Source organism: Protobothrops mucrosquamatus, unplaced genomic scaffold, assembly GCF_001527695.2.
Source record: "Protobothrops mucrosquamatus isolate PMUCROS unplaced genomic scaffold, P.Mucros_1.0 scaffold984, whole genome shotgun sequence".
NCBI lineage: Eukaryota > Metazoa > Chordata > Lepidosauria > Squamata > Viperidae > Protobothrops > Protobothrops mucrosquamatus.
This window is the reverse complement of record NW_015387224.1, coordinates 404,249-431,750: the sequence shown is the minus strand read 5'-3', so window position 1 is coordinate 431,750 and position 27,502 is coordinate 404,249. Positions and strand designations below refer to the sequence as shown.

General features: G+C 36.8%; 1 protein-coding gene across 2 annotated transcripts in view; it reads right to left on the bottom strand.

The window, feature by feature from the left end:
- Nucleotides 1-26,629, bottom strand: part of WBP1L (WW domain binding protein 1 like) — a 35,986-nt gene extending 9,357 nt beyond the window's left edge. The window contains exon 1 of one of the 2 annotated variants that reach the window (XM_015819775.1): nucleotides 26,535-26,629. In XM_015819775.1, the coding sequence (XP_015675261.1) occupies nucleotides 26,535-26,621 (87 nt within the window). In that variant the 5' untranslated portion in view covers nucleotides 26,622-26,629. Of the gene's footprint in view, nucleotides 1-6,478; nucleotides 7,314-26,534 lie in introns of those variants that run through there. The other variant, XM_015819776.1, reaches the window with a different exon arrangement.
- Nucleotides 26,630-27,502: the final 873 nt, after the last annotated feature.

Here is a 27,502-nt window from a genome sequence, read left to right as displayed (position 1 = left end):
AAGCAATGTGGTCTTAATGGTGAGAAGATAGAGATGCAGAGCTTTTAAATGTTAGTAACATGTTACAGTGCTCAACATTTTCCAAAATAGAGCTCCCCCTAACTTCAAGGGCTATTACATACCTCTTGTATAACAAAACACAGCATGAGGCACAGCCTATCATAGTATTTTAGACAGAAAATATAGGAAGTATATACTTTTGTTTGCAATTTACTTTATTAAATTTACTAGACATAAATTTAACAATTCTCATTTAAAAAGTTATAAATGTAACAAAAACTTACTTTAAATCTGAAGGTTGTTTTTTCCACTTAGGATGCTCCCTCATGGAACCAGCATAAATAGCAATACATTTGAAGCATACATATTTAAACATTTTAAGGGTTCCTTTGTGTTGTTTTTTCCATTATAAATGTTCAATGTGTTCAATATACTACTTGAAAATGTAAAACAATATTTGTAGAGAATTCTAATAAAAGGATTGTAACTCTGTGGTAGAACAAACTTCACTTGGAGAAGATTTTATGCTTATCTATTATGATTTCAATTAAAAGATAAAGTAGGAAACATTCTATATCACCAGCTTGAAATTCTAAAGAGCCATCGCCAATCAGAACAAATAACGCTGGGCTAGATGAACAAATAATCAAGACTAATATAGAATAACTTGTTTCTTATGATTTTGAGTTCTAACATTATGATAGATGAGCCCTGGTGGTGCAGTGTTTAGGATGCAGTATTGCAGGTTAACTCTGCCCACAGCCTGGAGTTTGATCCTGACGGGGCTCAAGGTTGACTCTGCTTTCCATCTTTCTGAGGATGGTAAAATGAGGATCTAGATTGTTGGGGGCTGCCCAAGGAGTGCTATAAAATGCTATGGGTAGTATATAAGCCTAAAATCCTACTGCTAAATGCTATATGATATAGTAAAGGAAGATAACTCTTTTGGCCAATAACCATTTTTAGAATTTGGGGAATTTGTTATACAGTGGTACCCCCATAGTCATCAATAATTCATTCCGGAAGATTTGATGAATATTAAAACCGTCGAGTACCAAGAAAACCACGTGGCCTGCTATTTCAGCCAGAAGAAATAGTGAGGCATGAGGCAGCCAACATCAGCAAGTTCTTCCTTGTGCGTCGACTACTGGGAGAAAGACGAGGGCTAGGACAAGATATCTGCTTCAAAATGCATTGTATACCGAATTCAACGACTTTTGAAACAGAGTGGCAAGGTATGACTGTAATGTTCTGAGAAAATAAATAGCAGAGTTGACATAAAGTTATTTACCAAAAGGCAAACTGGTGAAAAGTGCTTCTCCCCTATTAGATTGGCTTGAACAGTATCAGAATACTAATGCAGAAAAAGTCCTCACAATTTAAAATAATAAAATGCAAGGATTAAAAGCAAAATAGAAATGCTCTGTTTAAGGTTCTATTTTGTTCAGAACAGCAACATTTTTAGGCAGGAGGAGGAGGAGAGAAAAGGTAAGAACGGGAAAGGTTGTTTATTTATCAAATTGTACCTCAAATACTGTACTTTCAGATGCTCAGAGAAAATAATGAAATGCTAGAGAATGGAGAAGTGACTTTGAACATAACTGGAAATCCACATGCTTTCGTTAACCTTAATTACTAATCAAAATTGCTGGCTGAAGCTGATTCTGCCTCTCTTTGAAAATCTAATTTATTCTAAATTTTCTAAATCCTTAATTCACTATTATATGGCTATTTGAAATGATTATGATTTTAAAATGTATATACTCATATATATAATTCTGGCTATTTTTTAATTTTATTATGGTATATCAACAAAAGAAAAGTATGAACACATACAACATTAAAGGCTTAACCTCAAAATCTATAGCAAATAATAAAGAAAAATAAACAAGCCGTGGAATTGTTTTATAAAATGAACTACTCTAAAATGATCATATTGTTTGAAAATCATCTTTGTCAAAAATAGTGAGTACAACATCAACAATTTATTGTTGCAAGTCAGGTGTACCTTTCACTTTTGAGCATTACAAAATAATTCTTTTAATTAATCCTATGTCCCCAAATGAATATACAGATAGTCCTCGACTTACAATTTATTTAGTGACCGTTTGAAGTTACGATGCTAAAAAAGTGACTTATGACTTTTTTCACACTTATGACTATTGCGGCATCCCAACGATCATATTATCAAAACTCATATTTATGATGTTTGCAGTATCCTTGGGTTATGTGATCACTTTTTGTGACCTTCTGACAAGCCAAATCAATGGGGAAGCCAGATTCACTTAACAACTTGTTGCTAACTTAACAACTGCAGTGATTCACTTAACACTTGGGGCAAAAAAGTTCGTAAAATGGGGCAAAACTCACTTAAATGTCTCACTTAGCAACAGAAATGAGGGGCTCAATTGTGGTCATAAATCGAGGACTATGTGTAGTCAGGAAGAGCACATGTATAGTGATCAAGCAAGAACAAGAATATAACCAAAGCATACAAGTTAATGTACCCAGTTCTAAATTACATATCCAACAATTCGATGATTTTGAACAATTTTTACTGAAGATACGCTGAAGTATCCAAACACAATCTACACTGTCATACTAATTTAATTTTACATTTACAGAAAACTAATTTCATGTTAATCATTAATTGATTTATCTGGATGGCACATTCAAACTAGATATTCTAAATATGATTTATCATACTGTATTTCAAGTTATTTTATTACATGAATCATTAAGATCAATTTCTTCTACTTCCTAAAAAGATGGGCTTAAAAAACAATAATTCCTCTAAAACCTTTCTTACACCGGCTAGCTAAAAAGTGCATTTTGGACTCTAATTATCTACTTAATTTATCTGATTTAATCCACTTGCCATTTTTAATCACAGTGAATGTGGAAACCACTAGTAGCAAATATAATGAGTATTAAGTTGAATCTGGACAAGGATTACTCAGAAAATTGTGAAGCAATTTCCATTTCCCCACTTCCAAAGCGAAGAGGAAACTAAGGGCTGCCAGGGCATGTGTTTTCTTGTTATATGCCACCCCCCCCCCCAACATAAGCAGGAAGAAATGCTGTTTTGTACCAGCTGACCTTTTCATCATTAAAATTAAGAATTATGCAGAGGAATGATGCTTGGCGCCTATTTTTTAAAAATATGTGGAACATTTTCAGATGGCAAGAGTCCAATGAGGTACACTCTCCACTTCCCCAAAATCCTTCAGCTGTTTGTTTTTCTCAAAGAAAACAGCAAACAGTGGCCAGCATTTTTGGACAATCAGTATTATGGATATACCTGCTGAAGTTTCTCCCCAAACTCTTGCAGAGAAATACCATAATTTTACAGAAATGTAAACAAAAACCAAAGTAAAATTCTTCTATTGTCAATTTTACTGGACAATTTCTTTTAATGATAATCTCAGATTCATGTGTGATTATGGCACTTGCTTTTATAAACTTTTGATTATAATTTGAGCTTTTATAACTTATCCACATTCTGATTGGTTAAGAGATGTGGAGAATTCTTAATATAAATCAAAAATTTAGCTCTACAGTGCTCAAGAAAAGAAGCTGTTCTCAACCTACTAATTACAGATTTCATATACTATGATTTATGGAAGTTGATTGATAAGTGAGATATTTTCTATAAAAATTCTTGTACAATAAGAACAGTTTGAACATGCCATGTTATGTTGTTTGAAAGGCTAAGATTAGTTTTAAAAGTACATTTAAATAATAAGGGAAAAACTTTTTCACATTCAATTGTACTTTCCTTTGTAAAAAAGCAGGATCAGATTTCTGTTGAACCTTAGTTCAAAAATGGGTAATACATGCATCCTGCAGCCCTTTTCTGTAAACCCTAGGGCTTCCCAAAAAAGCAGTATTCAAGTTCTACAGCAAATGGTTCCCTTTCTCAAATTTTAATCACTAGTTAACTGGGGCTTGGCTGGTTTAAGATGCCAAATGACATAAAGAACAAAAACCCATTAGTGAAATCACTGCATTACTCCCTTGCCTCTTGCCACCTCTGGGATACTGGCAGTGGAGTGGGATGGTGGGAGAACCTTTTAAAAACTGAGAAAATTGCCTGCCTCTGTTTAATAAAAGAAATTGTGCATGATGTTGTTTAGATGAGAAATAAAAGCTTTCGTGTTACATATTAAATACTAGCTAATGAAACACTACTAAAATATAACTTTTCCTATTGGCCTACTCTACTTCCCAATTTCAGATAAGGAGAACATATCACATATTTCAGTAAAACATTAATTTAGCAAGTTTACATATACAACCTAATGGCTGATCTCAATTCTGCCATTTCTGACTGAAATTGTAAAAAAAAAAAAGAAAAAAGAACAAAACCCCTAGCATCATTTGCATTCAACTATATATCAATAGTTTTTTGGGGTTAAGAAATTAAATTAGTATTACATTTCTAAATAAATCTGAAGATATCTTGAGAAAAAATTGTAAAAGAAAATGCATTAAATCTGGTCACTTTCTTGTTAGTCCTTTTGACTGCAGCTCTATTTGCTTTGTTGAAACTTAGATATTCCCAATAACACATAGGCATTTGGGGATGTCTAATTCTCTTCTAAAGTAAGGATTACATGTTTTGTGTTACTCTGAACCATAATATACATTTTATCCTTAAAATATCAGTGTAGAAGAAAATGAGTAGGAAAAAAAGCATAAAATTCTATCACACAGGAACAAAAACTAGATTTAGTCACTGCAATGGAAATTTGATATGAACATTTCAGTCTTATCTTCAACCTAGAACTTTGAAACGAACTGGGCAGGCATTCATTCAGCAATCATTCGAAATTATAACGGTCCTGAAAATGGGAGGAACTTACAAATGGTCCTCAAAATTCCATAAAATTTTCTGCTAGGTGTTTTTGTGTAATGAAAGAAAAAGTTTGGGCAGCACTGGTATAAGATAGGAAATGGTGAAAATGAATCCTGAAATTTGGAACAAGAATTATTATTTTATGGATTGGCCAAGTTAACCTCTGGCAGCCTTATCCCAGAGTTTAAACCAAATGTTTGGCTTCTAAAACAATTGTTGTGTTCATATATTTGTTATTTGTTAAATTTACTTGCTGCCTATTTTGCCATGGGGCTACTCTAGGTGGCTTACAACAATCAAAAGGAAGAAATGAAATGAGTATGAACAGAAGTAAGGTAATAGAGCAATAAAATAAACAATAAAAAAGAACAAAATAAGAAATACAACTACATGGTTAGAAAAAAAAGTGGAGGAATATAGTACAAAGAACGAGAGGGGGAAATATGTACAAATATGCTGGGTGATATAGCAAATTTAGCTGGATTTCAGGTAAAAAGCTACAAGATTTAGCAAACAAAAAGCAAGTGCAAATATTAGCCCACATAATAAGATTAAATGCAGAAACACCAAAAATAGGCAAGTAAACTTGTTTCAGATATTGAATCTTTTTTTTACCAGTAATAGAACTGAACAGAATACATAATTAGAAGGTATCTACTACATTTCCTTTTAGGAGGTGCATCTGATATGAAAGTATTCAGAGGTCATCGAGTTTATCTCCCATATATTTTCTAGGGATCTAATTTGCTGATACAAGACTTAATATGTAATACAAAATAGTCTGTCATTACCATATTAAAATTTCCATAATCTTATTTTTATTGAAAATAGTATAAATAATTTAAAAACAATGTGAACACCATGCTTCAGCTAATCCTTGCAGAAGAAGAAAATAATTCTTACTTTAATTATTTGTGTTTTAAAAACTAGGCATCTATAAATTAAAAATAGCTATTTCATTTTTATCAAATAATTTGCTGGTAGTAAATATTTTAGATAACAAAACATGTAAGGTTCACCACATCAAACATCACTTGATATTTTTTTTACAAAATAAATACAGGTTAGATGAAATATGCAAGAATCATCACTGTTTTCACAACAAATGAGCAAAATTAATTAAAGGACAGGATAATTCCTAAACTGTCATTTACTAAATTTACTCTGCTAAATTCTGGTTCAAGAAGAGTAAGCTGGCAGTGTTCGATGCCGGTTAGGAATCAATTAATTTGGTATTTTAAAAAGACAAACTTCACAAATATTTTAAAAGTATATGTTAACTTTGACAGTAACTTTTGTTTTATTTACAGGAAAACCGTAAAAAAAGCTATCTCACAAACAACTCAAATTTAGAAGAGATTTAGAAATATTTGAAAGGGAGAACACATTTTTATGCTAACTCTGATTCTTAAAAAAGTTTTTCAATCTTCAGGATTTTTCAGTGTTGTGATATAAATACCGTATCTTTTTTCCTCTCAAACAGACCCAGTGGAAATATGATCAAAGTGAATTTTGAATCGGCAGCTCACTTGACAAGGAAGTCTGGTAGCTTTAAAAACCAGCAAAACTTCTTACTCTCCACCCTAACCAGTAAAAAACAAGAATCCAAAAACAAGTTACCTGTCGCAGGCCCAAAAGGAAAGGCATTTTGCAAACTCATAATCCAAGCTAAGAGTGTAAACAAAGAAATTTCGAAAACCGCATACTCATTTCTTCATCTGATATAGAAAGACTGCATGCAGAATCTTTTTTAAAGTAGGGTTTCCTTAGCTGGGAATGTTAAATAAACAGGATCCCAGGACACGGCATGCTCTCACTCTCTCTCTCTTTCCCCTCCCAGAAACCAATTTCAGAAACAGCAGAGCTATCTGTCCGTTTGCCAAGGGGGAAGTGACATCACTAGCAGCACTGCCCAGGAAAAAAAACAACAACTCTTTAGACAGCTGCTGATTAACAATTCAAAGAGGACTACTACCTAGAAAAAATGCACAGTACTTAGGAAATGAAAAACAAATGCTTGGATTAAGTATTAATGACTACTCAAAATGACTTTTATCTCTCATTATTTTTAAAGAAAAATAGTATTTGAACAAGCTGGAACATGTTTTCAGGACCAATACATCATGAAAATATATATCTATTCTCTAGAACACCTGGAAACAGTTATACCAAAACCAGAAATATTAAAAACAACAATGCTCTCTACCCTGACATCTAGGGCTTGAGGCAGAAAAGTGGAAACTCAGTTTTGGGGCCTCATTGGCAGTCTGATGCAGCCATGCTCAAGGTGGCTGATAAAGAAGTATATCTCAAATTATATCGAACCTGGAGTGGACAGTCTGAAGCTCTCAGTCCAATTTCAAAAGCTACCTGCAAGCTAAAGTCTATATTCTGGCAAATAATTATGCTAGAAAAAATGTACTGAATGTACTCAGTCAGCTGAATGACTCAGTGAGAAGGAAGAAAGCAAAATACAATTTTAGAAAAACTGGCTCAGAATTTTAGGAATGCTGTTTAAGTACTAACAAACCTCTTGGCATACATGTACTACCGTGTTTCCCCAAAAATAAGCCGTAGCTTGATTTTTATACTTACACCCAATATAAGCCCTACCCCCAAAATAAACCCTAATTTTGGGGCGAGGTACACACATAAAAATCAAGCTAGGGTGGGAGTGGGGGGGAGGAGCTGCCCCAGGTGCCCCACACCCGCTTACCTTAGGATTGCTGTAGCTAGGCCTCACACGCCCTGACATCTGTTGCACTGTTGCCCGAGTTCTTCTGTGGCTGCTTGCAGCTGCATGCCACATGGTGCATCGCGCCACTGCTGCCAGTCACAGCAAGAGGCCGCGCGGTAATCGAGCCGGTGTTGCCACTCATGCCAGGAGGCCGCGAGGCTTGTCCTGCCAACTGCACCTGCTAGCAAGTGGTAGCAGCAGCGCGATTGGCACAATGCACCACACAGCCTATCGCGAGCGGCAGTAGCAGCGCGATGAGCCTTGCGGCCTCATGCTGCAAGTGACAGCAGCAATGCAATTGGCACGAGCCATGCGGTCTTGTGGCGTGAGTGTCATGATGCACCACATGGCGTGCAGCTGCAAGCAGCTGGAGAAGGACCAGAGCAGCAGCGTGACAGGTATTGGGGTGTGGGAGGCCTGACTGCAACGGTCCTAAGGTAAGCGGGTAAGACATCCCCTGAAAATAAGACTTGGTGCCTCTTTTGGAGGCAAAAAAAATATAAGACAGCGTCTTATTTTCGGGGAAACACGATATATTCTCTATATATTAGCCTGACTGATAATGCCAACAGAAATTCACAAGGATGTCAATAGAATTCTAAATAAAACCCTCAAGGATACACATCTGCATAAAATTTGTACTGGGAATTTTCTATCTATTAATAATTTTCATTTATTTAATTTTCAATAGAAGATCTATTCCCATCAAAATCAACACAAAAATAATAAATGTGGATGGTTTTTTTAATAAGCCTTTTAAACATGTTTCTTAAAATGTATCAAAATGAAATTTGGAGTACTGTGTAGTAATGTCTCTCAAAAAGGAGAGGGGTATGTGATGTACATACTAATACTACAGGACACTGGAAAACCAAAGTGTCCAAGTAGTGTTTTTAAAATGACACAAAATACACTTATTTCACTCCAGCCAATCCTCTTTTCTTCCTTCACACTCCATGTGGTGAAGTGACCTATGGAAACATCACTATGCTCACAGGTTTTTTACCCTAGTGAGCTTACTTGCTGTGTAAGAACAAACTGGGGAGGGGCAAGGAAAATTGTATGAAGGAAAAGATTAACCCTTTTCCCATGTTTCAACCCTCTCCGACTCTGCAGCACTTGACAGAGGAAATGGATTTGTACTGACATAAATGAGTATCCCCTTTTTAAAAAATTTGAAAGCAGACTAGAATAATGAAAACAGACATGGATGCTTGGAGATTAGTAGAAAAGTAAGCTTGACAAGGCTACCTCTGAACTAGATTCAATGTTCAATGATCAAGTCATGGGTTCAGATACAGCAAGGCTTCTGTTTTTCAATACACTGCTGAATAAATAAAAACAACCGGTCACTATTTTCATCAGGAGTGATATAAATTATTCAAAAGAAAATTCTAAATCTATTTCAATTTCTTCTCTATTTTATACCAATAAAACAGTGTTTGCATTAGCAACAGAATACATCAAATTTCAAAGCAGTATAGATATGAAAGAAAGTGATCTAAATTTAACTCTGCTGAGCCTTTAAAGCAGAGGTGTAGCAATATTTTTATGCTTCTCTTAAACCAACAGCTGTTCTTGCCTGTCATATACTGGTCTAGAAGCCTCACAACTCCCAAGTCTAGAAATACAGAATACATTTTAACCAGAGGATGGGAAGTTCCCTCTTATATTGTTTTTCAATTTCAGGTCTCGATTTAAGTAGTTTAGTTTACTTAAAAACATGAATAAATCATTAAGTACAAACTTGGTTGAAAAAAGTTTAAGATACTTATCTAATGGATATACAAGGAGTATCAACATTCCCTTACCAGGAAGACATGAAGACCCCCCCAATAACCATTTTAAAGAGCATGGCCCCATAACATAGTCTTATCTCCAGACCAAATTTGAGCCAGCTTAATTCTGTATTTAAAATAATGTATTCTCTTTTTTCTATAATTTTTACCAAAACAAATTAAAAGAACATAAAAATTAACACAAGAAAAAAAAGGCTTCTGTTTTTCAATACAAAACAAAGAAAAAGAGAAAAAGACTGTAAGGAGTCAGAACCTCCCCTCCCCCGAGAATGAAATATTTTAGGGAATATTAAAAAAGGCAGGATATAATATTTCCCATGAAGAAGAAATACAGGAAAAAATCTTAAGGCAAAAACCAGCCCCAGTCTCCCTGCCTCAAGCAGAAACTGAGGAGGCTAGCTTTTAGAAATGCAGATTTGGTAATCCATTCAGGAAGACCGGGGCCATGAAGGCTGGAGCTGATGGGATTAGAAAAACAAAGACTCCTAAAATCTACATTCCCCCATCCAGCTCCAAGGACAGGACATGATCTTTAGGACATAATAGGATTAACCACCACCATTAGAATACCAAAAGGGTACACTCAAGCTCAGGTCAAAGTACACTGCACAGAACAGTCACCTCAAATACAAAGCCCAAAGAAGGTATAAAAACCCACCCACTTCTCAACTCCATTTGGTCAGCTATTCCAGAAACACATGCTGTTGCTGGTTCTGCTCATCAATAAACCTTCTTTCCTAAGCAGCTTCCATTTTTATTTCCAGCGTCTTAGCCTCCATTTTATTTACTCCTAGCTTAGACTGGACCTGATGATTTTTCTTTCAAGAAGACAAAAGTGCCAAAAGGGAGAAAGCTTACAATTTCCTTTGCAGCAAATATACTCCCTTTATAATTACAAAAAAGTTCATTTTTTTCTATTATACATTTTTTTAATAATCAAAACCACAAATTATGTGCATTTTTTTGTTTCATACAGAAAAACCTAAAAGGGGTTTCTAATCAACCATAAATGTAGACATTGTCTTTTCTCTAATCAAGGAAGTCAATTTTGCCATCTCTGCAAGTTACATCATTTTTATCAATCATTCCACTATTGTGGGAAGTTTAGAACTTTTCATTTTTTGTGCATATTGTATAGTACCGGGCTTTTCAACCAGTGGTATGGGTATCACCTGTGGTACCTTGGCACCTGGCAGGTGGTATGCGACCATCCTAGAAAAGTGGTAGCGGGCGAGGGGAATGAGCTGAACCGGTGGCAGCATCACACAAGCCTGAGCGAGAGATGGCTGGAGCTGCAGGGCTGTCAAGGCTCAGTGGAAGCACCAGGATCAGCGCCAGGCTCCAGCTGGAGCTTGGCGTTGATCCTGGTGCTTCTGCTAAGCCCTGAAGAAGCACCAATCAGCTAGAAAGCAGCACTGATTCTGGTGCTTCTGCTGAGCCCAGAAGAAGCGCCGAACAGCTGGAATGTTGCAGCATCTCCAGGATCTTGTGATTTACATTCAGATGCTTGGCAACTGATTCATATTTATGACGGTCACAGTGTCCCAGGGTCATGTGAAGTGACCAAAACCTGCTGCAACCACCCAGCAGACGGGGGGAATAAAAACCAAACACCCACCCCACCCCACCCCCACTGCCAATCCTCAACAGAAATGCTCAGAACAATGAAAACCTCGGACAGGAGGAAGAGCGCTGCTGGGTGGGCAGGCAGGTGTCTTGCTCGGCTGTGGCTTGGGGGGCACTTTTTTCAGTGCCATCGTAACTTCGAAGAGTCACTAAGCGAACTGTTGTAAGTCGACGACTACCTGTACTTTATCACTTTTTTCCTTTTGGGGGGGTCATCAAGTTTTTGACACCTTGCTAGGCGACTGGTGGTACTCGAATGTTGCCATATCCTAAAAGTGGTACAATGGGTGAAAAGGTTGAAAAGCCCTGGTATAGTAATCTTGTTAGTTTTCGTGTATAAACACAAGTCCCATGCTTTTTCTAGGTGTCTGTTCACTAATTCCAAAAGAAAAGTCTCTGGTTTCAATTGTACATGAATCTTTAAAAATCTTCTGAATTAATGTATTTATTTTTATCCAAACTTTTTTTTGGTTTTTTTGCATATCCATCAGAACTGATAAAATGTCTTTTCATGTTCACATTTCCTTTCATATATTCCAACAAATACAAACAATACATTATTTTATTAAAAAATCTCTTTAACACTAGAACATAATGTAAATTTTGATATTTGCAATTACAAATTTTCCCAGTTATCTATTTGTATATATTTTAGTCAATTTTAGCCTATTTTATCATATATTCTTTCACCTTTCTTCTATCTCATATTTCAACAAAAGTTTATACATTTTAGCAATAACATGTTCATCATTTGTATATAATTTTACTTCAAACTCAGTCATGTGATGTTTAAAAACATAAAATTTTCTATGCACTTTTGATAACTGTACATAAGAAAACCATTGACTATAAGTATATCTTTGTTACTAAATGTTCTCTTAATTTTATTTTACAGTCTCCTTGAGAAAAGTCTAAAGCATCACTGCAAGTTAACCATTAATGCTTACTTATGATTTCTTTAGAATTTTCAGACAATTGTTCTCTATGCATCAAATGTTTGCTTATGATTATTTTTGTTTTTAACATTATTCAGATTCAACTTTTTCTTGTTTTTAATGTGAAACGAATGAATAAATATTTTTCACCAATTGCAGAAAGTATTGGAGTTCAATTGCTGACATCTTTTTTAAACAAAGTTCTATATTTTTGACACAGTCATTAGTCACAATTTCCAGTAAATATACCATTGCTGTTTAAAGATACGGTTACATGATTCATTGCAGAGATTTAAAAGATCATGAGGCAGCAGGAATGTTGCTATTTCCCAATACACAAGGCCCCACTAAGCATGATCAGAAAACTGCTATGAATTACTTAAAAGTTTCTGCAATATACTTTTGTAAAATATTAAGAATTTTAAATTCACTCATCCCAGCTTACAGGTAGTCCTCAACTAATGACTGGTGGCTTAGTGACTGTGCAAAAGTCTGATGGGCCTAACTCAGGGTACTTACAACCCGGATTTGACATTCTGATTATCAGTTCCCCTGATAGTCACATTTTTGTGATTTGGGCTCTTGGCAATTTGTTTGCACTTATGACAAGTTTCCAAGCCCTCTGTGATCATAAGATTGCTATTTGCAATCTTCCCAGCCAGCATCCTCAGAAAATCAACAGGGAAGCTGCAGGGAAGGCTGCAAACCACTGTCACAGGCGTCTCTCTGATTCCTGATGGCTGACTGAAAATAGATCTTTTTCAGCCAGCCTGAGAACAGAAGGCTGCCTGCTACTGTCCCTCTGCAAAGCAGCCCTTAGCAGGCTGATTCTAAACACTCCATGCTTCAAGCACCTAGAGCTAAAATCTCACTTAGTTTTGTTCTTCAAGATACTGATAGTCACAGTAAGCTTAAACGAATATATCACATAGTTGTTAAGCAAATTCAGCATTTCCAATGGGCTTTTTTTGCTGCTTTCTGCAGGAATATGGCAAAAATGTTATCAATTGTGACCATGTGACTGCAGTATACTGCAACCAGTCGTAAATGTGGGCCAGTCACCTGAGCCTGAAATGTGGTCACATGACTTTGGAGTGGTGGTGGTGGTGGTGGTAGTGGTGCAACAATTGTAACTTTGAGGATGTTACAAAAAGTAGCTTTTTTGAAGTCCATCCTAACTTCAAACGGTCATAAAGCAACTGGTTATACCTGCGCTTTCAAATAAGTACAGGGATTTACATCTAGTTTTTCTTTGTTCACTCTATTAACAAATCATCACCTACCAGCAGTCTTTCCTGGGTCTTGAGAAAAGATGGGTTGACTAAAGAAACTTGTCAACAGATCATACGTGCATGCCCATATATGCTCCAAAGTATATGGTTTTTTTCCTTTCAGATTCCAAAAATGCACAGCCCTAATATTTAGTTCATTATTTCAACTAAAACAACTGATGCCTGAGCTTGTTTTTCCTCCTTTTCCTTCTCATACCTAGTCTTTCTTTTTGGTTACAACTATCATCAGGGACAGCCCTATACAACTTCTCATTTAGCAGCCATGTTCCCTTCTAATCATTTGGTTGTTAAGCAAAATGGTTGCTAAGTGAACATATATCTTAGAGACAGAAGCTGAAAATTCATTGGTTGCTGCCATCTTTTTTTGGGGGGGGGGTCCCTCCCAAGATGGAGAAATTATTTAACAAGCTATTTCTTCCTGCACTGCTTTTCTTTGTAACACAGCACCCTAACCCTAACCCTAACCCTAAAACTGCAGTTAAGAAGCTCCGATCTGTGATATTAATTAGTTGATTAGAACCCTTTGGCAAATTTCTGCTACTGCCTGAAACTGACTATACTTTAATCAGGTTCATAATTATGGTTTTTGTTGCCAGGCAGCATGAAATTTGGTTTTAAATGTGTGCATAGTCAAAACACGATTTTTTAAAAAGTACTGTTTATTATCATCACATTTACAAATAGTCCCTAACTGAGGCAGATGCTGAATGAGGTGGTCTGTATTCACCAGCAAGAAAGGTCTAATACAAAGAGAATATCTTGGAATTTGGGAATATAACAAAAGAGACAAGCTTTGGTACACAGCATAGGCTCCTACAGAAGAGCAGATATTAGCATTTCACTTATTTTGCCTTATAAATAGTGTACATGGTGTACATAGTGTACTTTAACCTATTTTAGGGAGCTACTTCTCAGTTATTCCTTTTTACTTGATCTTTCAGAAGAATTATATTTCAGTGACTTTAAGGCTAATTTAGACAAACTTCTTCCAAAAAAGAGAAAATATACGGCAATAAAATGTTTTATCAGAAAAAGTATTTATGTGAGCAAATGTATCTTCGTAGCTTGCCATATTTATTATACATGCTTTCCCAATTTTCTTGGAAACAGTCAAATTTTGGACAAAAAATTCTACAGGTCAAATATTTCTTTTAAATCATTTGGGTCAAGGGTCCCCAACCCCCGGGCCGCGGCATGCCAGCAACTGGGCTGCACAAACAAGCAAAGCCCCATTTGTGAGATGCAGGCAGCACACAAAACCACGCCCCCTCCAGTCCACGGAAAAAACTCTCTCTACGTAACCGGTCCCTGTTGCCCAAATGTTTGGGGACCTCTGATTTATGTGATAAAATTTATTCTAAAGCAGGCCATTACTATGAAACAGAAGAATCAGTAATCCTAATCATTATTAAATTCAAGTATTCATTCAATGATAGGTAACAATAAAAGATAGTTTTTATTGTTTTATTGCTTTTACTTATTTTATTATACACTGCCTGTCTTTTTGACTGAGCACCCAAGAGCCTTTTCTTCAAGTGATCCTAGAAGACTTCCCACATCTATTGTTTTCCCCATTCAGAATCCATAAAAAACTTCTTGCAATTTAGGTATGTTAAATTGTTTGCACTAAAATAACCTTCCCCTGACTTGAATTGTTGTTGTTGCATCTTTTATTGTTTTTATAGCGTTTTTTAAATGTGTTGATAGGATTTGTTTTATACTGTATTTAGCTGACCTGCTGAAAGTCAGTTCTGAGGCTAGTGAGGTACAATATAATTGTCAAAACTGTCCTTCGTTGTCTGGGGAAAGAGTCCAAGAACACAGGTACAAGGTGACCAGCAAGATTTATTTCATGTAAAATTAAAGTCAGCACTGGGAGTGGTTTGCTCCCAGGGCTTTACATAGAAGTGCCCCGCCCTACAACCCCACCCCAAGCAGCAAGCCAGCATCCGGTCTATAAACATAAAAACCTGCAGTTCCTTTTCCGACCTTTTCCCGGCCGGACCTTGCACCGCCGTCACTCCCTCAGCCGTTCCTGCCTTGCCCTCGTTAAGCGCTTTCCGCAGGCTACAGGACTGCCTCCTCCGCTCTGGTAATAGTTCGCGGCACATGGAGGCGTCTGGCTGCGTCTCTGATGCCCAGCTGGTCCTCCTGGCCGTTGGCGTCCTCCCCTGGGCTTTGTAGTGTGTTAATTACCTCTTGGAATACCTCTGTTATTACTTCTTTGTTAAAAAGGATGCAGTCGTGCAATGGTTTAATGATGGTGGAACCTCTGGCCAGAAATGGTCTGCACACCAATGGTTCGAGCCCAACTCTGTGAGATGGAGTGAGCTCCTGTCACTCAGTCCCTCACTCCTGCATTATGAAAACATGCAATGTTGTAAATAGATAAATGAGTACCACTTTGGTGAGGAAAACCTAGTTGCGTTCATGTGTGTGGAGAGTAGAAGCCAGCGCTGGACCTAACCAGACATGAGGCATTGCGAGGCGAGGCAAGGCTGGTGGAGGAGCCCAGAAGAGCCAGCAACCTGAGCACTGTTACTCAGCTGGTGTAAGTTAGTTTTCCCCTGTAATGCACTAAGGATAGGTGTGCAAGCGTTGAACAGAATGATCTACCAATTTAGGCTGTCTGAAGTGCATTGTGTGTCTAGCATGTATCAATTTCCCTGTCATTGTATACCATCTGCTAAATGAATAACTTCATTTTTTAAAAAAATGTTCTGTAAAAAAACATAGGGCCAGGATCAGTGTCATTAAGGACACAATGGTAGAAAACAGAGTTTTATCATGTCTTCTGTATCTTCAATTCATCATCAACTACAGGAACCTGGAGGGAAAAATTATCAATTTAATGTCAAATTTTCAAAATGATAGTCTGCTCCCTTCAGAACAAATTCAGTCTCCAGGTCTCTTTTCTAGGCTAAGTTCCTATGAGAAAAGAGTATTTGTTGCCTGGAATTAACTGCTACTGCCTACAAGATATACTTCACGCTGTGGGATTCTTGACCCCACATGTTACAATTTCTAAAACATGGTGGGATGCTTATTTTTGTTTATAGTAGAGCACTGTGTCCCTGGGAGTTTTCCAGAAATGTAAAAGTTTGCCTGGTAGATAAATTCAGCTTGCTGCATTGAAATAAACAGCCTATTTGACGGCATTCATTTAGTTTTAAATCTATTTAAACTGGGATAGCTTCCAGCTAAAAATCCCCCGGGGACTTTTGTTTTGTGGCGTAAACAGTGAGAACATTATTTACAAGGAATTCTTATCTCAAACGATTTCCCACATTCTCAATGGGAAGTGAAAACTATTAAATCAGTGTGGCAATCAATATACACATCAAACCTGTCACAGTCGTTTTTTTTTTAAAAAATAATCTTAATTTTGTTATGCTTTAGCCCAGAGGAGCCCAAAGCTGTTATGACAGCTAGCCTGGTATAGTATTTAAAGTTGCTAGACTAGGAACATGGAAATCTGAGGTTTCGTCCTCACTCAATCACAGAAGCTCACTGGGTAATATTGGGCCAGTCTTTTGGTCTTAGTCCAATATGCTCCACATGGTTTCTCTGCTGAGGAAAAAACAGGTGGGAGAAGCATCTGCACCACCTTGAGCTCCTGAAGGCAGGATATGTCAAGTACCAAATAAACATATAACCTTGATCGGCAAAACAATAGAGTAGAATAAAATAAATAAAAGGGTTAACTTAAATGCAATGAAAAGGCAGGATAATAATAATAATAATAATAATAATAATAATAATAATAATAATAATAATAATAATAATAATAATAATAATAATAATAATAATTTAATTTATATACCGCCCTTCTCCCGCAGGACTCAGGGCGGTGCACAGCATATTAAAACAAGTACAAGTACAAGACAAGAAGCTTTCTTTCTTTCCGAAAGATACCCTTCCCACCAACTCAGCCACCCAACTTTCAACCGTATCTCTATAGTTCAGAGAAAAACAGTGAATGCTTGACAACTCCATCCTCTGGCGACATGAAAGTATCCAAGGAAAGCTGCAATGAATAATATTACAAAAGAAAAAATGGGGAGTTTTTTTTCCTTGTTCCTTGTAGAAGTGGGCAAGAAAGATGTCTATGGCCCTATCAAAGAACTGAAAGATAGCTAGAATGGCAGCTGCTCTGGTAACCACAGCACTCTCATTGAACCAGAAATGAGCAGTGAAACAACTGAGAAGGGTGGGTACACAGCATTGGTGAACAAGGCTCAAGCAGCATATGAACACTGACAGCAGCTGAAGGGGCCAGAGTATGCACAGAGCAAACTGAGCCCGATCAGACCCATCAAAACAGTAATTGGATAATGCAGTTAACAACACTTCTCCAGCAGCAAAAGAAGAAGCAAAAAGAAGGCAAGAAAAAGATGAAATGAATTAAGAGAACTAAACAGAAAAAAAATATCCACTCAGATGCAGCTTAAAAATTAGTCTTGATTTAGCTATTATATGATTTTACAAAGTTTCAACTCCCCTCAGGAGCTTTCGCTGCCAAGGATCAGTGGTTCATTGGTTTAACATCTGGAGCGCATCTATTGATATTTACATTCTTAAAGACATGGGGTCTTTGTTTCCAGTTCCAGGTCTGTATCACATTTGAGATTAATACACTCTGCACCTGGTTTTTTTCAGTACTGGTACTGAGGCTTGGTTTCTCAGCATAGGAAATGCCAGATTAATTAACTTGATTCACTTCTGAAGACTACATTTTAGTCTGGACCATGATTATACCAGCTATAACAGATGTACTATTCAAATCTATTATGTAATCTCGGTTAAGATATTAACTTGAAAGTCTCAACATCAATCAGGAGAGTAGTAGCATTAGTACACTGTCAGCTTGAGGCCATCTATGTTTTGTATCAGATTAGAGCAGTACTACAAATGAACTGTTTTTCAGCTTGGTTGGATTCAAGCAACATCCTAAATCATACACAATGGTTTATGAACTACAATTGCTAAGATTGCATAACATACTATATTAAAAACCTAGTGTCAGGCCTAGAAAAAGATATACAATCTGGCTTCTAAACTTTTAAATTCTTCATACTGTCCTTGCTGGTTGGGACTGCTGGGAACTGGAGCGCACCAGGCTGACTATCCCTGATTAAAATTAGAAATATCCCATTTCACTTTCTTTTGCATAATCCATAGTTCCCTTGGATTGGGAATATTAACACTGAAAGGCGAGACATAAATGTCATAACACAAAGAGGGGGTTCCTTTCACTTTTTAAAAACAGATTTCTGTAAATAGCCTAATCTAGTTTCATTTTATAATAATAATAAATGCTAGACATTAAATACTGAATTCTATATTCAGTCTGAAGTAAGAATGCCACCTGCTGGATACTGGTATTTCAAAGCTAACTTGCTCTAACCCAGTTTTATTTGCAAGATTGGACATAACCAAATGTGCAAGAACAAAAAGCAGAAGCAATTAACTCAGATAACTGGAATATAGTTTTATGTAAAAAAATTGAGTTGAGTAATTGAAACTGAATAGTTGTTAAAATTGAATAGTTAAATAAACTACTTTTGGGGGCAATGGATTCTCAAAAGCTGCTTTAGTTACAGGAAAACTAAAAAAAAGCATGATGTAACAAAAGAGAAGTGAAAAGAGGGAATTCTAACTAACTTAAACTATCTGATTGGAAAAAGGGAACAGCATGATGTATATATCTCACAACTGCGTTTATAAGTAAGCAAGTATAAATATATTTATCTGTAAAGAAACATCCCTTGATTCCAATACTATCGAATGGGGCTAACTTTGGGAAACTCTATGCTAGTTTCCTGCCATTCAGCTACTGGGTTATGATTAAGTATTGCTGCAACTGTCAAAACTGTTTTATTTGCCAAAATAATGCTGACATTTGCAATTACCCAAAAAATATTTTTTCTGCTCTACTCAGAGGGATTTTTTATTATATCTTCTGGTAAAGAAAACATACACAGATATAACTGCTACATTTTACAGGAATTTTTAAGTAGAATATTTTGTTTTCCTAGTATGTTCAAATTAATTCAGGGAGAATGTAGAAAGTAAAATGTTCTGCTATTAGGATTTCTATCAAAATCAAACCAGAGTTAAGCAAGATTCATTCCTTCTGCTTTAATATTACTGTAACTCATATTCTTTGTGACATATAAAATGGGAAGACACAATTGTCAATATTTTCCATCTAATTCATAACACTGAATATCTAAATAGGTAAAAAATAGTACAGTAATTACACAAAAGATACTTCACATCTAAATTACTTAGAGCTACTTATATATTGTATCTTCCATAAGATTCTATTATGGCTAAAAACACAAGCACAGAGAAAATTTTATCTCAGGTTGCATCAATGTATGGAATACAGATACTCCTCAATTTACAACCATATGGAGCCTGCTCATTAGTCATAAATTGTGACAACTGTAAAGCAGGAGCTGTGACTGGATCTGTTTTTACAACCTTTTGGGGGGAAGTCATTAAGTGAACACTGTGGGCACTAAGTGAACCCATTTGCTAAGGGTCATATTTGCAGAAAACTGGAAATAAACATTGGCTTTCAGCAAAAACATTGTAAATTATGATCATGTGGAAGGATGCTACAAACAGCCACAAATGCAGCTTGGTTGTCAAACACCCAAAATGTGGTTACATGACCACAGGGGCTGGTCATCCTAACTTCAAAGCCAGGTTATAAGTACCTTTTTTGGTAAGGCATCCTATCTTGGAATAGTTACTAAATGATGAGTTGTAAGTCAAAGACTACCAGTACTGTAACTTATCTATCAAAATGTCTTTATGTTTTCTCATTTAGCAATAAGCAAGTCTCAAACATGGCACAGATCTTCAAAAAGAAGGAATAGGTTGTGACTAAAAACTAATTTTAATACAAATGTTCAGGCTCTCACCTAGTCTTGCAAATAAATCATTAAAAATTTCAAGCATACATTAGCTCACTCATTGTTAGGCATTTATTGGATTCACATGCCCCAGACGCAAAAGGAGAGCCAACTCCTTCTAACAAATTAAGAAAAGTTTCTTATTTGGCCCTGTTTGCCAAGAAAATATTATGTATTTCCTTGGAGACTGTGTTTGCAACACGATGGACTCTGGTTCCAGCCAGTCAAAAAGGTCTTTTATAGATGAACAAGATATATAGACATATAAGCAATGCTTGAGCAGGGTCCATTGTCTGGGATGCTATACATCCTCTTCATGACCTATTTTCTTTGTTACCTTCTGGGAGGCGGCTTCGTGGTATCCAAAGCAGAACATCTAGATTCAGTCTCAGTTTTGTTCCATATACTATTTGTTCCATAGTATCAACCTTGTGAATTCTCAAGTTTCCTCTTCCTGCTATGTATTCAAAATGGACAGTGATTAATATATATATATGTATATATATGTATATATATATGTATGGGTGTAGGTATATATATGTATATAGCATGTGTATGAGTGTGTTATGTATGTGTATGGGTAGATATATACTTTCTTTTGAGAGCAAGAAACAGAATTTCATTTTTAATGTGTGTTCACATGATAATAAAGGTTATCTTATGTAAGTGAGTCAAAGAAAATCCTGGTTCTCCAATTCCAAAAGGAGAAAAAATGTTAACTGCTGTTGAAGTGGAAAATGTGTATAAATCAAAAGAAAATCAATTAAAATCTCTATGATAATGAAAAATCATCATCAGTTGTTCTCCCATGTTCAGATTGAGAAGCATCATCATCAGCCACTAGACAATATATGACCTGCTGTGTCAGTGTTTCAAAAATATTTCTTTACCATATACCTCCAAATCTTCAATTAATTGCTGCCAGCTTCCCACAGGACTGAAATGAGCCAGGCACATAACAACAACAATGGGAGAGCTTCTAGTGTACTGTCTTCACTGGAAAAGTTCTTAAAAGTTCAGAGATAAATCTGCCTTGAAAATAGCTCATATTGAACTGTATAGCACAAATGTATAGCAGTTTTATGTTATAAAATGTTTTATGATAATTTTTATACCTTAAAATGTTTTATAAAATTTGTCAAATTTCAATTCTACTGGAGTCATGAATGCAGGATTTTGGATGCATTCTGTAAGTTAGCACATTTGAAGTACTGCAAAAATTGTTGCCCTATGATGCATTGATTTTGCAATTAAAAGTTACAAACAGGTGAGTTTTAGCAGTATACAGATTGATAGAACCCCATTACCTACAAGACAGGATTACAAAATCATAATCTATACTTTGATATATATGTTTAGGAGCAACTTTCCCAATATGATTTTTCATATCCATCAAGAAACTTGATTTGGGGACATGACTCACTGTAAAACTGTCCTTCATTAATTATTTTGTTATTCCAAATATACAGCATGTGGCTTTTTGTAACTTTTAAGAAAAGTTCTTTTACTTCCAAATAATTCAAAAGCATTCCCCGTATTTTAAACACAGCAAGCTTTTACATCATGCATATCACTGAACTTTCAATTATATTGACAGGTTTAACATTTTACCTTAAGCCTGGTTACATTTAACCATGTTTTGATGACTAACCCACAATTGGCTGGGTTCTCTCATTATGCTAAACTAAAGCCACATAAAACACACTAAAACACACTATATTCTTAGTCCATTAATCTGCAAACTGTTAATCACAATGTCCTGCGGGTTGTGAAAAATTTGAGGAGTGTGAGAATTTCTGGCTAGTCGGAAAGATTGTACATATGTGAGAGGACAGCACCTGCATAGTTCCAATTCCTAGGAAAATCAAGAGGGAAGGAACTCATGTCATACACAATTAATGGGAAACAGGACCAAGACAAGTACACTTCAGAACTTCAGATTCTATCATGCCTGGCCATCTGGTATCTGAAGCTTCTAGAATACAGTGTAAAAATTCCACACAAAATCCCAATACTGTATTATTTATATACACACAAGTATTGTCAGTATTATTTTACAGGGATTGCAGCACTACAGATTTTGAGATCCATTAGCTCAACCTTTTTAATGCCGCGACCCCCAGCCGGTCGTAAGTCGAGGACTAAACCGGTCATAAGTCGAGGACTAAACTGGTCGTAAGTCGAGGACTAAACCGGTCATAAGTCGAGGACTACCCAACCGGTCGTAAGTCGAGGACTTTCCCTGCCCGGGAGCGCCACGCATGCGTGGTTTCGCCCCCTGCGCCGGCCGAGGCGTAGCTGGCAAGCGGCAGAGACGGAGCAGGCCAACCACCAGCTGGCCTAGCTCAAGGGAGGTAAGGCACCCGCCGGAAAAGGGGAAAAAAATGGCGGACAGCCTTGCTTGGCGACCCCCGTGAAATGGTCGATCGACCCCAAATGGGGTCGCGACCCATAGGTTGAGAACCGCTGCATTAGCTTAATGCAATAAGCAAATTGAGGCAGTGGCTAAATAAGATCACAAAGAGTAAAATCCAAACTAGACTGCATTTAGTGGATCACTAAATAACATTCAGAAAATGCAGGAATCATTCCAATATTTTTGTTTTTAAGAAAATGAGAATTCCTTTTTTCCCCGTAAATATCAGAGTTTTAGTTGCACCTTCTACTTACGGTAGTAAAAATATTTTAGGTTCAGTCAGCCAGTAAAAAAATCCAAGTAGTACAACTGAAAAATGAATGTTCTTTAACAGAGTTTAATACCCAATGCAGAAGGTAATTGCAAAAGTAAGTAAGTATACAATTTTCTCAAGGTAAAAGAATTACCAGTTGAAGTGAAATAGTACCTTGCTCTGAGTAACCAGAAACCATACCTTAGCCATGAAAACAATAGTCATACAGTTCCTTCAAAATGTGTGTATGTTTGCATGTCATAAAGAGAGACAACTCCTTTTTCTGATTCTGTCTTAGAGTCATTCTTTTCCCAAAAAATATGCTCAGACAAAAAAAGCTTAGTGCAAATTAAAGACCTGGGAATTAAACCTGAACAAGCTAAATATGTGCAAAACAGTAATTCACCAGAAATAATTTAAGTGTTGTAATGAATAGTAAACTAGTTTGAAATACATTTGACTTTTTGTGATATAGTCATTATTTAGATGAGATACTGTAATTAACAAGTTTGATACTAGTTCTCAAGCTTCTCTATTCCCAGACTTTTAGTTTAAGGATATCAACCTAAAGATCAGAGATAAAATGCCTAGGGATGAATACAATGTTTCTACTATTTCTGGAGATTTTCATCTGTTGCATGCATTCATTCACTCATTCAGGAAAGAATTGTGTTATTTCGCTTGTATGCATTATACATCTGATTACAAAACTATGGAAACTTAGTCTCAAAATTATTCTTTCAGGATGTGGCACAAATTTTTACGTTACTATTTCTTCCATGAATCTTTTCAAGGAGTGTTTTATACTTAGGTCTGGCTTATAGTCTCTCTTATAACAGGATTCCTCAAACTGTTGGGGTTGCAAATTCAAGAGGTGGGACGATGTGTATGCAAAGTAGAATTTAATGTAGAATAACTGACAGTCAACTTATCAAGGCAAAGTAGAAGTGAGATCTGACAGAGCTCCAGCTTTATCTGCCCAAGTGTACATGCAAATCCAGAGTCTTATCAAAAGACACTCCTGCTCTATCTGGACAACCTAGATACAAGCTAGTCTAAACAAAGCAAAGAAGAAAATCTGGATAATGATTTGACAAAGATCTGGCTTTGTGTGCATACGCCATTTCTCCATTGCCCAAACTCATTCTCATTCTGCCTTAGATAAGCAAACTTGTCCAAACAAGACCCCGACTGAGTTCTGACATTGCCCCAGGTTTGTATCAACAGGTCTTATGATTTATACAACCAAAGCTGAATCACTGTCAGAACCTGATCCCACTCTGAATGTTCCTGATGTAAAGGGCAAATATCAATTTTCAAAAATGAACATGGAATGGGAGCAACTAAATCAGAATTAAAGTATTACTGTATGAAAAACTAAATATTCACTTTTATAATTTATTATAAATATTCAAACAATAAAATGTTATTTTAAAAAATGCAAAACTATACCATGGCTTTAATCTGATTGTAGATAAAAACCTAATTATTTTAAGTAGCATATTTCTTGCCTCATCCTAGCCTTAATAAAATAATTAGCTTTATTCAGGGTTAGGGTTCACACAATTTCATATACTATTTTAGAAGATGAAAGCAATGACAAATTTAATGAGAATCAGCTTCACAAGGCAAGGGCACATTATTTTTCCTCCACCTAAATGCAAAATACTACATAAAAAAACAATTATGACAATATTTGTGTTGTTTAAATAATCTTCTCCCCTCAAAATGGGAGCCTACACAAAAACAGTAGTCTAGGAGACTGAAAGTGACAGAATTCTTTATCACTGTGTACAATTTTGTTTGCCAAGTTAATGACACCAACACAAGGACATTAACTGTTCAGCTTTTTTCAAAAGTTTAGCATACAAGTTCCAGATAGGGACTTTCCAACATATTGGTGCAGCTGGCTGTCCACAACCAATCATTTTTAGTCATTACAAGTCTCAGGCTAATATAAATATTGTAATAACAATTACTCTAAATAGAAATAAAAAGAAATGATATTCATGGAATAAGGTAAAGATAAAATGAACATAAAATTACAGAGTACAGGACTTAAAACACAAGAGAATCCTATAAATTATGTAAAGTTTAATTTTTATAATAAATAATCTAAATACTATAAATAACTAAGATAGATAACTATAAAACTGCATATTAGGATTTATAAAATACTATATCAATGTAAAGTGTGGCACCTTATATGAAGTCTACTATTTGCTGAAGCCCTGCTAGTATTTATGGCCCAACTAATTACAACAAAGAAATAGCAAAACATAGAACGGTATGTGTACATTTAAAAGGAAAAGGAAAAAAAGGAGGGGGAGGAAAGAAAGAAAAACAAAGGAAAAGAAAATATATTCAGGTATGGAAGCCTAGACTGTCCACAAATAAGCCCCTCCTATTACCAGAAGTCAAAAATTGTGGTATTGAAGTCATACAGACCAGTTGCCAGCACCTACCAGCTTCAATTATCCCATGCCCTTCCTCTTTGAGGAAAGATCAAAGATAACTGAAGATAACTAGAACCTAGAGTGCTTGCCTTCAGGGGTAACAGGGGTAACACAACAGCAGTAAAGTCAGTATTCATGATCTAGAATCTGGCAAAAACCAACAGTACCACAACAAATACCAGCTTTCTTTCTCTTGAATCAAATGAAGATTGAGAAATCATTTTTCTCTTATTTAATAATCACATTTTTATAGTAGCAATTGTGAGTTCTTGACTTCTTCACACAAAGCTAAAGATGAAGCTTTGCAAAAATAATAATTAAACAGCATCATTTTTTGACACAATTTCTTCCCAGTTATTAAGGAGAGGATTGCAGAGATCGCACCGGTTTTATGTGCATGCATACACACCAGTAGTTCAGTTCACACATGCTGTCCAGAGTTTAGTGAATCATAGTAATTTACTAATTAATTCTATTACCATTTACACAACATATCGATTCCCAACGATCACAATTTGGTCTACCATTTTATTCCAACAGTAGTTGCTTCCACGCATTATGCTAAACCACAGCTTCCTCAATCCTTAGTTTACCACACATTCAAGTATGGACTCAGAAGCATATTAAACCACAAACCACCATCTCCAAGCTGAATCACAAACAATCGTGAAAATATGCGTTTCCACCATAGATTTGGCCCCGGTTAATGTCTTCCTAATTTATTCAATTCGATTATCGGAGTTTCTCCAAAGCACTGAACCATCAACTACCCACAAACAATAGGTTTATCCAAAACGCTAGGCTAAATTGAAGTCCGCTAGTTTTTAGTTTAGAGCGACTTTGTTCCAACCTATCACGACGACGAGGTGCTGCACTTAACATTGCCCAACTACAGCCTGGTTTGCATTTCAGATCCTGTACGCCTGAGATAATATAACGCTTACTATAAGCTGGAAATTTCATATCCAGCCACCATCACGCTTTCTGAATCAAGTAGTTCTTTCCAAGCTTCGGAGGTCTTTTTAGAGCGGACCCAATCCTGTTTCTAAAGGCTCCTAGCGAAATGCAACTCCCATGCGGGCAGAGGCCTGCCCTCGGTTTCCGCTGCCCTCGCCCTGCCTTCCGCTCTCGTTCCTACCCGACCCGACCCCCCTTCAGCCTCTATGCCCTGCCCTTCGCTCTTCTCGCCTCCCGGCCTGAACCCCGATTTTCCCCTCCTCGTTACATCCGTCTTACCTGCGCGGGCTCCGTGCTCGCCGGCATCCCTTCGGGCAAAGCCTGGAAGAGGAGCAAAGCCATTGCACCGAAGAGCCTCCGCTCCATTCCCCCCCACCCCCCGCTCCCCAGCCAACTTCACCCAACTACTGTGAGTCTGGCAGGGAACGAGCGTACCCCAAGAGCCTTGCTCCACCCATGCCATTGCTTCCCATTGGGTACAAAGAGGCCCTTCCTTTCTTCCATTGGCTTTCGCTGCTGCTGTTTAAAAAACTGCTGTAGAAATGGGAGTATTAAGAATAGGTTCCTCCTTTTTTGCCCACGGAGGGAGGGGAAAAAAAAAACCCCAACGAAGCGCCGGAATGGCCATGTTAAGTGTGGCGGAAAAATGCATAGGTGGCGGAGGCAGCGCGTTAGCTTTCTGGTTTAAAGAGACAGAAGACAGAGACTGGAACAAAGGGAGGTGCGATTGTGTCTTTCGAATTGGGACAACCGGTTAATTGTAAGAAACGGGGCAGAGGGAGCGAAGGATGGAAGAGAGCTCTTCTTAGACCAGGGGTAGGCAACCTCGGCTCTTTTATGACTCATGGACTTCAACTCCCAGAATTCCCGAGTCAGCTATGCTGACTCGGGAATTCTGGGAGTTGAAGTCCATGAGTCATAAAAGAGCCGAGGTTGCCTACCCCTGTCTTAGACGCTTTGATTCTGCAGGAACGAGAAAGAATCTTCTCAAATTAATGTCCTTGGGCACAAGAGCAAGAAATCCAGGGCACACAAGCCTGCCTAGTACAGTTCTGTATGGCCCACCCATTGTCTGGGTGCAACAGCAAAATGCTAAGAAAAGCTACCTTATTTTTTCTATCATTCGTACACCTCATTTCACGTACCACTGATGTGATGATGACCAAATGCAACTAGTGATAGAGTTCATACAACATGCTAAACCTTGGTTTACTTCACCTTAGATATTTGTGTTAAGAATTATTTGC